Here is a 15,198-nt window from a genome sequence, read left to right as displayed (position 1 = left end):
CAGAGGAAACGGTTTGCATTTATCAGTATTGCCCAAACACGGGTTTGTACATAAATGCAAGCACTGCAGCTTCCAAACGTACCATCAGCCCCCCCAGTATCCAACAGCAACTCCCCTTCAGCTCATTTACTTTCTGCTTTTCCAGCCTGAGCTCCCAGAGAGCCATTGCCTCTCCCCTCTGAGGACCCCAATGAGCTTCACAGACCGAACAGACCCACCCAGCTGCTCATCAGAGCAGCTCCCTGGGTTCTCATCCCCCATTTTTGGACCCCTCGCACATCTCTGGGCTCCCAGCCAATCCTGCCTGGTTGCGAGGCATCACAGTGGCAAAGGACAGCCACGGCTGTGGGCTGCTGGTGCGAGGTAAGAAGGTCCCACAGCAAAGAAACCTTTCTTGGAGGCAAGCTGCCCACAGCTTAGCCCCTGGTGCATGTCCCAGCACATGCATCCTCACGTGCTGGGAGACAGAGAAATTATAACGCTAGAAAATGCTACAATGGCTGGAAAAAAATAACTGTTTTCAACTTTTCAGCCCACTTTTAGCACAGGAAGGCTTGGGTTTTCAGTTGCATGAATCTGGAAGCTATATGGAAACAACTGTAACCCATGAAGGGTGATTTTACCAACTCAGGTCTGAAGAAGCGGGGAAGGCTTTGAGGCACAACACTCAGCACGCGTGAACTCTGCAAGGTGAGAGGGATGGGACACGCCAGGGCAAAGAGGAAAGGCACAGCCGACCTCCACGTGACAAACCCAGTCGTTGTTTGGCACATCCCCGTTGGGCTGTGACTGGGATTGGGGCAGGGTAAGTCCGATCCCCTTTGCATGGCTCCGCTGCACAAGCCTTCTCCATGCCCACCTCCTGCCTGGCAGGGCTTTGCTCCACCCTGGAGGCAGAGCTGCCAAGGTGGCTATATCTCTGAATGTCTCAGGCTGCCTCCAAGGAGGACTTTGGGCTCAAGATCCTGCCCAGAGATCACTTTAAAGCTACCCTAGATGTAAAAAAAATGTTGTCAGGTCAGGTGTATTTGTGTCTTTGTGCAAAGAATAACAGAAGTGCTCTCTTCTTTTCCTTTTTTCCCTGTTCCAGACACCCAAGTTGCCCAGGGAAATCAGATCTGGCCTTCGTTGCCGTTTGTGGGAAGCCCACCTACGCTCTGTGTGCTCTTAAAACTTAAATACAAGGCTGAGGAATCTTGGAAGACTCCCTTTCTCCAAAAATAGACTTTGCTCAATGACCAAAACTGTGTTAAACAAAACCAGACAAAACCCCAAAAGGCAAAAAGCCCTGAGGCAGCTCAAAACCATCAGGGTTTAAAATGTACTGATGATTGCTCATTTTCCTCCCTCCCTGGGGAAAGGTCCATCCCAACTACTTGGAGCTGTCCTGCAGCTCACCATTAGTCCCTGAGCTCTCTGTGCTCAAATGGAGGGACTGTCCCAGCTCGAGGGAAATCCATCCCAGATGCCTTAGATGTATCTGCGTTGGGGAGAAGATGCTTGTGGGAGGTTCTGGTCTTTCTCTGCTGACTATGGGACCTAAACCCAATGCCCAGGTTACAGGCAGGCAAAGCTGGGTGGTGGGAATTGCCCTGTTGCTGCCAGACATCTCCATGAAATGTGTTTTCCTGGTGATGCAAAATGAGTTTGGCGGGGATCAGTCCAGAGAAGGAAGGTCTCCTCTTGAAAGCGCCCAAACACAAACCCCTCCAGACCTCCAGGCAGAGGATCTGAATTTCTAGCGTTACAAAAACCAAGCAGTTTGAAAGCCAGCAAAGTGTCGTTTGCCTTAGGAGCTGAACATCCAGCCTGCCTCAGGACGTAATAAAAAATGAATGAAACGGCTCAAACCTCTTCCTCTGCACAGCCTGCACTACACAATCATCACTTGCTGGCCATGTCCAACTTGAGCTGAGCCAGCCTCCCCAGCTGCCTTCTCCCCTGCTCGCTTTACGCCGGATCTTGGTGAGCCAAGATGATTTGCAGCTCCTCCTGGGAAGTCTGGGCTCTGCTCATCTCTGTCTCTGCGGCTTCCCTCCTCCACAAGGCTCAGTGTTTCAGCTCTTTTTTCATGTGCCAGCCTTGCCTGCAAAACTGGACAAGTTGTTCGACATGGTATCACTCGCAGAAAGGCTGAGCTGATACCTCCGTAGACATCTTGGCTGATTAGCTTGCATCTCTGACATGGTATGGAAACTTCTACCTTTCCAGGTTCCTGACCCTGGTGATATCAGTCCTCTCGGGTCATAACCAAGCACACCCTGTCCATCTATCTTTTACCTTCCATGGAAGCTGATGCTAGAAAGTCTTAATGAGACTTCAGGCTTGCTTGCTGCAGCCATCCCATTGCAAGGGGCTTCGTGCAGGAGAAAGGTTTCAGGTAGATGATACATCTGCCCGTGGACTGGGCAGCTGTAGGTGTATCACAGGCACCAGTCCTTAGGGCTGGGAAGCTAAGCTGGGCTTTATGAACCTCAGGGTCTGGAGCACTTGCCACCCACCCTACTTTGTGGAGGGGTATGTGAGAGGAGACCCTGCTCACTGGACTGGTCCTCACCATACCCATTTTGCATCACCTGGAAGAGAAGTTGGACAAGGACCTTCTGAGGTGAATAATCCCACAGCTCAAGAAGTGCAATGGAAAACGGAGAAGAAAAAAAGCGCTGGTTTAAGAAAAAACATGAGAAGAAAGAGTGCAGCCCACGGATCAGGAGGATGGGGTAGCCTGGGCTCTCAGGAGGACAAATCCATTTGTAATGATAACCCAGATACATCAGGGAGGACCACAGTTCATCAAACCTTGTCCTCCAGAGTATGAGTCTTCTGGCCTATGTAAGACGTCCACCTTAGGGCTCCTGGGGCCAGAGGGGATATCTTTGTGTTCAATAAACTCACGCAGATTTTTCTTCCATGAAGATGTCCAATTCAGTTTTGAACCTGTAAACTTCCAGCATCCACCAGATCTCGTGGTGGGGCTCTCCACAGCTCGCCCAGCATCATCTGAAGACCCACTTCGTCCTGAGCCTCCCTCCCACTGTCTTCGTTTTCATGTCTTCCAAGTTTTTCTACTGAAACAGGTGATGAATAACTGCTTCCTCCCCAGTTTAACCTTGTGGCTATTCATTATGTCCTCTTTTGAATTGAAGGGGACTAATTTAATTTATAGTTCCTCATATAAAAGCTGTGCCAGTGCTTTTGTCTGTTCTATTGGATGCTTTTTGCTCCTGCACAGTTAATAACACAAAACCAAAGGACTCTTACAACCAACAGCTTGTTGCAAAGACAGCCTATAACAGCACTGGAGAGCAACTTTCTGTGTTTCCAGTGCTGAAAGAATTAGTAGAAAAACTTGTTTTAATGATGTTTGGATAATCAAGGTTACTGGATTGTTCCCAACTACTAAGACAGGCATTAAGACTCCCTTCAAGAGACCTGCGTGGTCTGGACTTCACGCAATAAAGTTTGGGGACCCAAATCACATACAAAAATGACAAACATAAACCCTAAGTTGTGCAGGTGGCCCCCAAATCCCATAAGATCTTCCCACATGATTTTTTTTGTTTTACTGGTGAAATTAGGAAGGGGCTCTAAAAAGTCATTTTGGATCGAGACAAAAGCAAACCAAGCACCAGCCCGGTGTGCCATGATCCTATGTAAACATTTTGTCTGGTTTACAAGCATACTCAGTTTCATTTGAAGAGATTTAATTGTTTGCTGCCTTTTAGCAAACCTCTAGACAAAAATAACATCTTGATGCACGCACCGGAGGCATCACTCATCCAGTGGTCTGGTGAGTCAGACACAGAGTCCTGGATGCGACCTCAGGGCATCCCTGGGATCTTCCACACTGAGAAAGAAGAAACTGGGGAGAACTGAATCTCCTGCCTCACTGACAACGCTCCAAGGGCTGCAGCTCAGACCTCTGCAACGTTTAAGCAAGCTGGGCAGCAGAAAGGCTTGCCCAGCTGCGGTCCAAGCACTGTCTCAAGGAAACCGTGGCACCTTCTGGTTTGCAAAACGCAGCTCTTGCAACGTCCCACCTTCCCAGAGTCTGCTCTCCAAGCACTGCTCTGCGCGGGGAGGGCAGTCAGACAAGAGGGGAAACCTACTGCACCGGAGTTAATAATTTTTTCCATTATACACTTTCCACAGTGATTCTGCGGCGGATTATTTTCTGCGGATGAAATGGTGAGCACCCTGGTTTCTCCAAGTTGGAGGCAGTCTCACACAAAAGACTTGAATTCTGCAAAGACCTTAATTGCTGGAGAAGCCGGAGTACAAAGGACAAAACAAAGCTCTATTTTTATCCCGGAGAGCACAGTGTTGTATTAAAAGCCTTCGGTATTAGTCTCTTTGTCTCTCTGTCAGGTAAGGAGAGCCAGCTCCTGCCTCTTCCCTGTGGGTATCGGTTTTCTGCAGGGGGATGTTATCTGTGCCCCCACCCCTGCATCGCCCATCAGGCCGACGGGGAGCCGACGGGTTTGTAATGTGGCATTCGGCCTTTGGCCAGATCCAGTTACTGCTTCTCGCCCCAGAGAGGAAAACAGTGACACAGAGGAAAACAAACCACCTCGAAGCGAAAGCTCTTAGTTTTTGTGCAGCGTTCCTCATCCTTAAGGGATGTGGTCGTTGACTGGTGTTGTCCTTGTTTTATACACAAGGAAAAAATGTGGCTCAGAAGAGGCTTCTCCAGGCTGTCCCAGCAGGTCAGGAATGGGAACAGCAGCGGGGACCAGACCTCCTGCCTCAGGGACGGTGCTCTGTGGCCGCTGGACCACACACAGCCATCCTCCCTGATCTCTCACCAGCACAGTGTGCTACCCTGGCTGCTGCCTCCGCTTGCTTCTTGCATCTCTGCCCTCTCCTGTGCATATGGTCCTCCACCCCACATCACTCATACGTGTCCCACAGTGTCTTCTCCTGCTCAGACACACTCAAATTCACATCTGGGACCTCACACCATGCACCTGTCTCCTGCTCATGCCTTCTCCCAGGGCTCTTCACTGTGGGACCACATGCTACGCGTTTTCCCCCATTTGAAGGTATTTCGTAGGTCTCCCCAGGGGACCAGAAGACAAGGGACAGAGATGAACGGCATTCCAGTAGGATCTTGGTATTTCTACCCAGGTTATCCCACCATGCAGCAGTATATTTGGCTTCACCATCTGCTTTCCAGGATGGGATACGTGGCATCAGATGAAGCATCTCATGTCTGCAGGATGGGTGTGTAGGACCCATGATTATTGGTCCTTCTTTTGTGTGGAGCGTTTTCAGTCTGCATCTACACTAGTAAATTAACTGTGGGCGGGATGTGGCACTGCCCCTCATCCACCCACACTGGGACAGGGCATCCCTGGGGTGGTTTGGATGGGTCTTGGCTGGAGAGGAGAGTTTCCCAGCCTGGGGATGCCCTACCCAGTCAGGGGCTGGAGACTGGCACTGCTGGTCTGGCCCATTTGAGCTGTCCTCATGAACTATCTCCCCACCTCCATGCTCTGCCCCTTTCTTTGGGCACTCAGACATGCAGAGCCCCAGGGAACGGCTCCCAGGGACAGCTACGGTCCCAGAGCCGAGACCCACCGGAGCCCACAGCCCCTCCGAGGAGCCAGCACGCAATCAGCTGCTGTGAGGAGGCTGAGGCACCCGGCTGGGGCCAGGAAAGGATTCTCTTACCAGCTAATTAGCTGCATGCTGATGGCCACTGAGGCAGGAAACAAAAGGAACTCAATGAGCCACGCAGCCACGTCTCGGCACCGGCCCCCTCCATTATTCAGGGTGGACCCGCATCAGGTGTTGTGCCTTTATCTGGGGCTTTGATAAATGGCACTGATCCGCTGCATGTGAATTATTCACAGAGACCACGGCTCACCTTTCCAAACCCCAGCGCCAGGGCTCCGCTTCATCCCACTCCTCTCCCTCCTCTCCAAGATTTATGTCTGTCTGTCCTCCTCCTACAACTCATTTCTGTGCAAGAAGGATGGGCTGTAGTTACAGCCCTCCCTTATGACCCTGGGCTTTAATTTTTTCTTTTTTTTTTTTGTACCACAGATTCCCTGCTTTCCCTTGAGGGAGGTGCTCAGCACCAGCTGCCCGGGGGTGGGATGGGGCCAGGTTCATTGGCTGTGCCTTGGCACTAACATCCTGGTGTAGACATTTCTTAGCCGGCAGGAGAAATGCTGTGAGTCTGAACAGAAATCCCTGGATAATCCCTTTATATTTGTGACTTGGAGTAGTCCATTCTGCAGGTTGATTCCTGCCACTGATGCTCGGATCTGAAACTTATTCCTTCTTCTGTCAGCAGGCAGCTTATAGGGTTGAACTAAGGCTCGCCTGTCGTCGCCTCCTTTGGGCTCGTGGTTGTTTTCTGCTTCAGGGAACTTCAGCCTTTTCAGCCCATCCTTCAGCCACAGCCAGTTCTCAGTTCCTTGTGCCCAAAGCACATCATCCCTGAAGCGGGGTGTGCTTTGCTGCTCCTGGCTCTCCCAGACCCCTCTCCAGCCACTGGTGGTTCAGCTCCATCACCTAAACATGAGTACCTGTTGCCACGCGGATGTCCTGGGATCTCTGAGACAAACACAGGGCTGGCAGATACAACTCCGGATCTACAGGAGACGTGGGTCCTTCCAGAAGCTGGATACTCAAAGGGCACTGGAGACCTCTGTGGGCACCTGAGCTGAGCCTTAGCTCCCCAAGGACACCTACACTGCAGTGAGAGGAGATGAAGCCCCTTTTGGGATTCTGCTTCCCGTTACTGTCAAGGCAAAGCCAGGGGAGATGTCTTGCTCGGCGTTTGCTGAAGGGGCTCTCTGATCCCGGCTCCTTTCCTGGGCTGGGCTGCAGGGGCGAGCTGCTTCGGCGGCCCAAAGCAAAGGCGGGCAGCAAGAACACCACACTGTGCTGGGTCTCTCTTAATTGCTGAGGGACAGGCTGAACACACACTGCCGCAGGCATGCTGTGGGGTTCATTTTACCACTGTCTGTAAATGCCAGCATGAGGAAACTGTTTCTAACCTGAAGGGCTTTTTAATTTAGCAGAGAGAGACGGAACAGGTAATTAACTCTGGCAAACCTCTGCAGGGAGGTGCTGGATACTCCACCGCTGTGCTGGATACTCCACCACTGCCCCGGGCAGCAGCTGGGGAGGACGAGCTCTGCGTTTCAATACTTAAAGAGGGCTTCTAAGAAAGATGGGGACAGACTGTTTAGCAGGGCCTGTAGCAATAGGACAAGGGGTGATGGGTTTAAACTAAAAGAGGGGAGATTCAGACTAGATAGAAGGAAGAAATTGTTTACGCTGAGGGTGGTGAGGCACTGGCACAGGCTGCCCAGAGAGGTGGGAGATGCCCCATCCCTGGAAACATTCCAGGTCAGGCTGGACGGGGCTCTGAGCAACCTGGTCTAGTGGAAGATGTCCCTGCCCATGGCAGGAGAGTTGGACTAGATGGCCTTTGGAGGTCCCTTCCCATCCAAACCATTCTATGATTCTATGATTCTATGATTTCAAGGCAAATGCACCCCAGCAACAGGAGCAGAAGCTCCTGTTCCAGCCTGTAACGATGCAAAGTAGGCGAATATGCTGGATAAATATTTCTGCTGGTTGTTGCAGGCCCGGGGTAGTTTGTGGGTAATCATCATAAACAAACCAGCAGCCTCGGATCCACTGATACCGATTTTTAATGAAGTTGGAATAATAGAGAAATCCCAGCACAGCAAAGAGTTCATACCGGATGAATGAAGAGAGCCGGGCTAACCTGGCAGCCATCCTAGGAAAAGAATAGGAAAGCTCGTACAGGATTCAATGAATAAGCAATAAAAAACCGGAGTGTAATCAATGACATTCAAGGTAGGTTTATGAGGAGATAGAGCCTGTCAAAACAAGCTTGGTTTACTTCTTTGGAGTTGGTTTGTTTGGTAACTGCATGAAAGGAGCAGGTTCTTACAAAATGTTTGGTTTAACGCTGCCTGCTATCAGTGCTATACACTAACAAGAGCAGATTAATGGAGAAACTCTAAAAATAGGACATCAGCTGAGAATCATCTTTGAATGACAGTGCTACAGTGCAATTTTGCTATTAAGCCCATGACTACTACATGAGTGACTGGGCTGTAAAAATAACTTACAATCAGATTTTCAAATAACGTGAAGATTGACAGAGCAGTCAATCAGGAGAGAGTGGAGGCAGCCACGCAGAGCAGCGGGAACCTTGGGATGTGCCTAAGCCAAACAAAAAGGCACTCGTGTGCCAAAAACACTTCCAAGAAGCAGCACCCGCACCTCAGGCTGCCAGAAAATGAACCCGGCTTCCATGAACGCAAGAGCTCCGGAGAGTGCGGTGCACCAGCGGCCCAGCACGGTGAATAAACAACTAATTAATCCATCACTGCACGAACGGAGGAGGGATGGGGGGAGAAGAGAGATGTGTTTCATCCTCAGTCTGCAGAGCTGGGGAGATGCAGTGGATGCATCCAGCCTGCGCCCGTACTTCAGAGGGAGGATGCTGAAAGTTGAACATTAGTGGGATAAAGAGCTGCAAAGATGATCTGAGATGGTAAAAACCACTGTGCAATGAGAGGTGCCAAGAACGGCCTTCTCAAAAACAAGACTGAGAGGTGCTTTGACTACAAACGTGCAAGAGCTTTCCAGGGCAGAAAACGCCTGCCGAGCAATGGGCAGAGATGCTCCTGGTTTTGTGTGCCGTGGACACCACAATGGGGGAGCCCAGCTGCCTCAGCTCAGCCTCCTGGGTCCCTGGAACAAGAACCACAGCATGCGGGGGTTTCTTTGTACCAAGGGGGGACTAAACTGGTGGAAGAAGGCAATTCTCATGGGGCGTCGGAACCAGATTCCTGCTCACTGCAGATCTGGCCATCCCTTAACGCTGATGAATAAAGTTAACGGCACTGCTCAGTTCATGTTGAAGGTGGGGTTGCAGCACGCAAGCATCAGTTGAGCTAGCTGAGATCGCAGCAGAAGATAAAGAGATGCAGGCTTCATTCTGGGCAGTGCAAGCCCAGCCAGGACACTGGGACGTGGCTGCAGCCTGCTCCCCTGCAGCATCAGCAATTGATGCTCAAAGGTAAGGCTGCTCCTCTGCGGCAGCCCAGGCCCTCAGGAGTCTAAGACGAACTGAGGAAACTCTCCAAAGTGATGAAAATGATAAAACAGAAGGTCGTCTTGGAAGGAGAAGTGGCCCTTGGCTGGCTGATACAGCCAACCTCTTTGCATGTGCATCTCACCAATGGAAAAAAAGGCACTTTAAGCAATTTGGCTGAACTAGATGGATATTTATTTTGTGTTGGGTATTTGGAAATTTCTAAGAGACTTTGGTCACCTTGAAAGTGGAAGGAATTACCTGAGCGATCACTTTCTCAGCCTTTAATCAGTGCAACCTGCTGGTATGCCCTGGCCTTTCCAATTCCCAAATTCCATGGAGGAACAGTGACAGTTCTTCATTTCCAAACACAGAAACACCACTTTCTGGTTTTTGTTGCATCTTTCAAGTGGATTTTTTTTCAGGTTTTAAGACAGATAGTGAGAGAAGGGATTGCTTCTTTGTGTGCACAGCATGCAGAATTGCTGTCCAGGAGGTAAACTGGGTACATCCTGACGTGCAGTTTGTTAGGGCAAAAGCATCGGATTCAGTTGGCATGTTTTCATTCCCTTCGGCTAGGTAATGAAGATACCAAGCTCCAAGTCATTGTGGATGGAGGGATGCCCTGTCCCTTCATGTCGTCCGGCTGCCGGCTGCACTAAGCCTGTGCAGATGCATGGCAGTATCCAGGCTGCTTGCTCACACCAGGGGAGTAGAAAGTGAAGGAAGCCGTTGAAGAAGCATCCAGTCAAAGAAAAACCACTGCTGTCACGGACGCAACATGAAGTGCAGGTTCCAGAGGCTGGAGCTGACACTGGCTGGGGAAGGAGGTGGTTCTCTAGGTCTGCATCTGTCCATCTCGGGCTCCCATCGCCCGTCTGCTGCCTGCAGCCCTTGACGAGACCCTTCTCACACAGACCCTGGGACAGTTCAGGGCTGCAGAAATGATTCCGATCTCCTATTCCATGCGCCCATCACTCATGAACTTAGTGACCACCACAACTGCACTATCTCAATGCAGGTGCCTACGGGAGGTGGTCCGAACACAACTCAAAGTGACTTGTACTACCTATGGCTCCTGTGGCAGAGCTGAGATCTCCCCACAAGCCCTGGACCACTCTTCTGCCTGTATCTGCCATCCATTCCCCACCCAACTCATCCACCTTGGGCTGGGACCCTCTGGGGACTCCTTGCCTTTCTCCTCCCAGAAAGCAACTGAATAAAACAAGTTTTTTCAACTCTTCTTCTGCTACTCAAGCTCCTACTTAAAAGCAAGACAAAGGTAGGTAATTTTTTTTCTCAGTTTGTTGTTTGGGGTTTTTTTTTTGTTTTGTTTGCGGGGTTTTTTGTGGCTTTTTTTTTTTAAATTGTGTATATTTAGCATGCCTGCCCTGCATACCATCTCTCTGTCTCCTCATTTTTTTGGCTCTGAAGCAAGCTTTTGCATGAACATGTGCATGGGAGATGTTCAGGAGACCCTGCTGAGCTCCAGCTGGGGAAGACACTGGATTTCAGGGCAAAAACGTTAGTGCAACATCCAACCACAAGCAAGAGCCCTTCCTCGGCTCTTTTTTTCCCTTTCCCCTCTTTAATGTCAGTGTAAATGTTCTGTAGGACAATTCACATATGCCACTCACGTTTTTATGAAATGCTCCCACATTTTTGCAATGACAGAATGGACAAATGTAGGAAATGAATACACTAAAGCTGACAGAAGGGACACAAAAACTTTCCTTCTCTCGTGTTCATTATTAATGTGGGGGCAAAACTTAGACTGTAAGGAACCTTACAAAATGTTCATAACATTGCACACGATACATGAGGCATGACAACCACTGTAGTGGTTGCGAAAAAATTACGAGAACGAGATAAATAAACAGGTGCAGAATTTGCGAAAGCTGGGGAACTGCATTTAGGTATCAACTTCCACCTTGATAATTAACCAAAAGATTTCAGTTTCTCTGAAACACGTGCAAATCGTATTGAACCAAACGGCGGCACCTTGGGAAAACCATGGCATAGACACGGCGCTGACCGCCGTCTAGGTGCCGGTGGTTAGCAACCTCACTCGCCAAGTTGTACACATCGCATCTGAGCTTCCTTGCCCTTCCCCAGGAGACATCACCAACGTCTTCCTCACCCTTGACTCTCCCAAACCAAACAGGGATGTGGCTCCAGCTCAAGCAGGAGCTCCCTCTTCCCACCGGAGAGGACCTGTTGGGTCGGTGGGAGGGAAGGACAGACCATGCTCTCACCTGTTGCTGAAGACTTTGCTGTAGTTGAACACCTGGATCTCCAGGATCTCATTCCCGTCGATACTGCTTGCCACCGGCCAGCGGAAGGTCTGCAGAGAAAGGACCGGAGGGAGATGTCAAGCTTGTTTCAGGGAGCTGCTGCAGAGGCGATGAGCATGGAGCTGAGATCACCATGAAAAAAGGCTAACTAGCCTAACTTTTTCCCAGCAAAAAGGCAGACAGGGCTGTTTTACAGGGGTCTTATTAAGAATGCGCCTCGGTGCCAAATATTTTATATATATAGTATGAATATTAATATACATTGTATAAATGTGTATATATATGTCCTGGTTTCGGCTGGGATAGAGTTAATTTTCTTCCTAGTAGCTGGTACAGTGCTGTGTTTTGGATTTAGTGTGAGAATGATGTTGATAACACGCTCATGGTTTAGTTGTTGCTAAGTAGCGCTTATCTTAAGCCAAGGACTTTTCAGCTTCCCATGCTCTGCCAGCAAGCAGGTGTGCAAGGAGCTGGGAGGGAGCACGGCCGGGGCAGCTGACCCCAACTAGCCAAAGGGGTATTCCATACCATGGAACGTCATGCCCAGTATATAAACTGGGGGGAGCTGGCCGGGAGGGGCGGATCGCTGCTGGGGCATCGGTCAGCGGGTGGTGAGCAATTGCATTGTGCACCACTTGTCTTTTCTTGGGTGTTATTTCTTTTTTTGTTATACACCTTTTCATTACAATTATTATTATTATATTATTATTAATGTCCTTAGTTAGCAGTGTATTTTATTTTACTTTAGTTATTAAACTGTTCTTATCTCAACCCACGAGTTTTACTTTTTTTTCCTGCTCCACACCCCACTGCTGGGGGGAAGCAGCTGCGTGGTGCTGAGTTGCTGACTGGGGTTAAACCATGACAATATATTTTTTATATACATACACACACGTTTTACATTTATACATCTATACATTCACACATTTATACATATACAAAAAGATACATATGTGTATATATATAAAAATCACTTTCATTTGTGTTTTTTTTGCTTCCCGAGGCAAGAAATCAGTCTGCCAGCCTAAACTACCTGAGCTGCCTTCAGTTTTCCAAGGCACAGGTCTCTTGTGACCTCCCAAAGCCAAGCACACCCCATTGCCAAGCTGCTCTCGGTGCACCGCGGGATGGGAACGTGACGCCCCAGATGCGGAGGCAGCGGGGTCGAGCCCTGCATCACTTACAGGAGCAGCAGAACCACGTTCAAAGTCTTGAAAGGAAAGTGCTTATCAAGCGACTTCACAGGAAGAAATTAGTGACTCTTCAGAAATATGCCAACACTCACTTTTAAGCTATTTTTTCCCCCTTTTACGTTTTCTGCAGTGAGTCAAGGAAGCAAATGAAAAAAATCCTGAAATATAAAAGAAAACTAGAAATGGCCCCACGACAGTGATATCGTTTTGCTGATGGTCCAGCCTCACTCCTCATTCTGCAGCTGGATTTACTCTGGGCTCTCCATCGTGGGGATGTAACTCAGCCCTTCCCCTTACAGCATATGCACTGCTCTTTGCTTGCTCCTTCCCACTGCTTCGATGCTCCATTAGCCAGTACTAGCTAGGTTAATAAATGCAACCAGCAATCCCAAGATTAATTACAAGCTGCCTGTTCCCTCCTGCCATCACCATGCCTCTCTGGCCTGAGAAGTTGTCCTGTCCTCACTGTTCAGGGCTCTGCAACGTGTGCAGGTGGAGATTCATCAGCTCCTGCGCCCAGCTTCTCCTCTCCACCACAGCCCTCAGACACGCTGGTGAAGGGGACAGAGTCCACCATGTCACGAGCACAGCAGCGACCCATCAACCTCCCACAATGAATGTTAAACTGGTCCCATCTATAATCTGCAGTTTCAGCTGGGCAGAGAACTCCCCATCCTACCTTGCAGCAGGAGGTGACGTTCCCAGGGTCTGCCCAGAGATGGCCAAAGGGACCAGAGCCTAGACCTTCTCAAGGGAAACTCTTCACTTTTAACAGCAGTGGCAGTTTACTACGGGACAAGCTGCTCTGCCAAGATCAGGACTTCTGGTTGCTTCTGAGATGGAGACAGAAAGCCCAAGCGCAAAGGACGTGATCTCTGCCTGGATCATAGAATCATCAAATCACAGAATGGTTTGGGTGGGAAGGGACCTCCAAAGGCCATCTAGTCCAACTCCCCTGCCATGAGCAGGGACATCTTCAACTCGATCAGGTTGCTCAGAGCCCCGTCCAACCTGACCTGGAATGTTTCCAGGGATGGGGCATCTCCCACCTCTCTGGGCAACCTGTGCCAGTGCCTCACCACCCTCAGCGTAAACAATTTCTTCCTTATATCTAGTCTGAATCTCCCCTCTTTTAGTCTAAAACCATCACCCCTTGTCCTATTGCAGCAGGCCCTGCTAAAAAGTCTGTCCCCATCTTTCTTAGAAGCCCCCCTTAAGCCCTCTTTAAGTATCGAAAGGATCCTCCTGGACCTCCCTGCTACCTGATGTCTATGCATCCTCATCACCTCAACAGAGCCTCAGCTTTGATCCCTCGGTCCAGAGCCTGGGCCAGTACAAGACAAACCGAAACCCCTCCGCTATCTCCACAGAAGAATAAACCACGGTCCAGGCACAGGTGCTTTTCTGCTTACACACATCTGACTTGGAGCAGGAGTTTAAAGAAGTCTGGAAGCACCTCCTGACGCCCCAGCAGAGCTCTGTGCGTTGACACAGACAGGTCCTGTTTTTTTCTTCCTTCCTTGGAAATACCATTCTCTGCTTGTCGTGTAGGCACGGCCCCCTCAGTTAGAGGTTTGTCAGGAAGCAAAATAACAAGTGAGGTCATCTGGAAAGTGCAGTGGCCTAGAAAGGCTCCCAGGATCCCCGCTGGACCGCCTTGCTGACAGCTTTCCGCACCACGAACCTCGTCTGGGGATGTTCACGCCGCAGCCCATCCGCTGCTGCTGCAGCAAACCCCGGGGGGCCGGCAAGCGATGCACGGCGTGGAGGAGCACGCTCCCATCTGCCGAGCTCTGCGACGTGCTGTATCATCCTGGGAGCACTCCTTGCACACGTGCCTGCACGCATGCTTGCACACCTCCAGTTCCAGAGGGACCCACCTGTCTAGAGCCACTAATGCAATTTGGTTAAAGCACTCGGAGTTTTTCTTAAAATCCTGGGGAATGCAACACAGGGTACCATTTTCCACCATCAGAAATCATCCCTTTGTGGTGTAGTCCCTGGTTTCTTGGGGCTGGGCTTCGGAAAGGGGCTCAGATCTGAATTCTGCTGCAGATCTCCTGAATTTGGCTACATCGTTTAGGACAGAATGCAGATGCTCTCAGTTTGGGGCTTAAAAATCAGGGTTGGGATTCCTCCACCTTGACTTAGATGTGTAGAGGTTATCTGCCTAAATCAACACCCCTCATTTGGGCTCTCCATCGCTGGAGAAACTCTGGCACATCCCGGGTACAAACCGAGCCATGGCTCACCTTTGGAAGGGGGTCACACTCTTGCTATCCTTTCTGGACAGACTATCCAGCCATGACTATATGCCTCAGATTAAAGGAGGGCACCCTGCTCTGGAAGCTGTCCAAAATCCCCTCTCCCCCCCCAAAAAAAATCCACCAACAGGACAAGGAAAGGGCACCCAGACCCCCAGGCTATGCACAAACATCTGTACCATGTTCCCCAACCCATGACCTACGCTGTGCTGGTCTGCCCAGTCACCCTCAGTCTCCTCTTGGTTTTATCCCAGTGCATGGAAAAACACTCAAATCAACTTGTGGCACCCAGCCATGAGTTTTACAAACTTATTTTTTCCCCCTTCTTCATTTTACAAACGCGCTGTCCCGGGCAT

At 49.9% G+C, this 15,198-nt stretch overlaps 1 protein-coding gene across 1 annotated transcript in view; it reads right to left on the bottom strand.

Moving 5' to 3' along the window:
• Positions 1-15,198, bottom strand: part of OTOF (otoferlin) — a 112,035-nt gene that overhangs the window by 81,863 nt on the left and 14,974 nt on the right. Inside the window, exon 3 of the mRNA XM_050893369.1 lies at positions 11,347-11,435. Within this exon, the coding sequence (XP_050749326.1) occupies positions 11,347-11,435 (89 nt within the window). The remainder of the gene's footprint in view (positions 1-11,346; positions 11,436-15,198) is intronic.

The sequence above is a fragment of the Gymnogyps californianus genome, chromosome 3 (genome assembly GCF_018139145.2).
Source record: "Gymnogyps californianus isolate 813 chromosome 3, ASM1813914v2, whole genome shotgun sequence".
NCBI lineage: Eukaryota > Metazoa > Chordata > Aves > Accipitriformes > Cathartidae > Gymnogyps > Gymnogyps californianus.
This window is presented reverse-complemented; position numbering and strand designations above follow the sequence as displayed.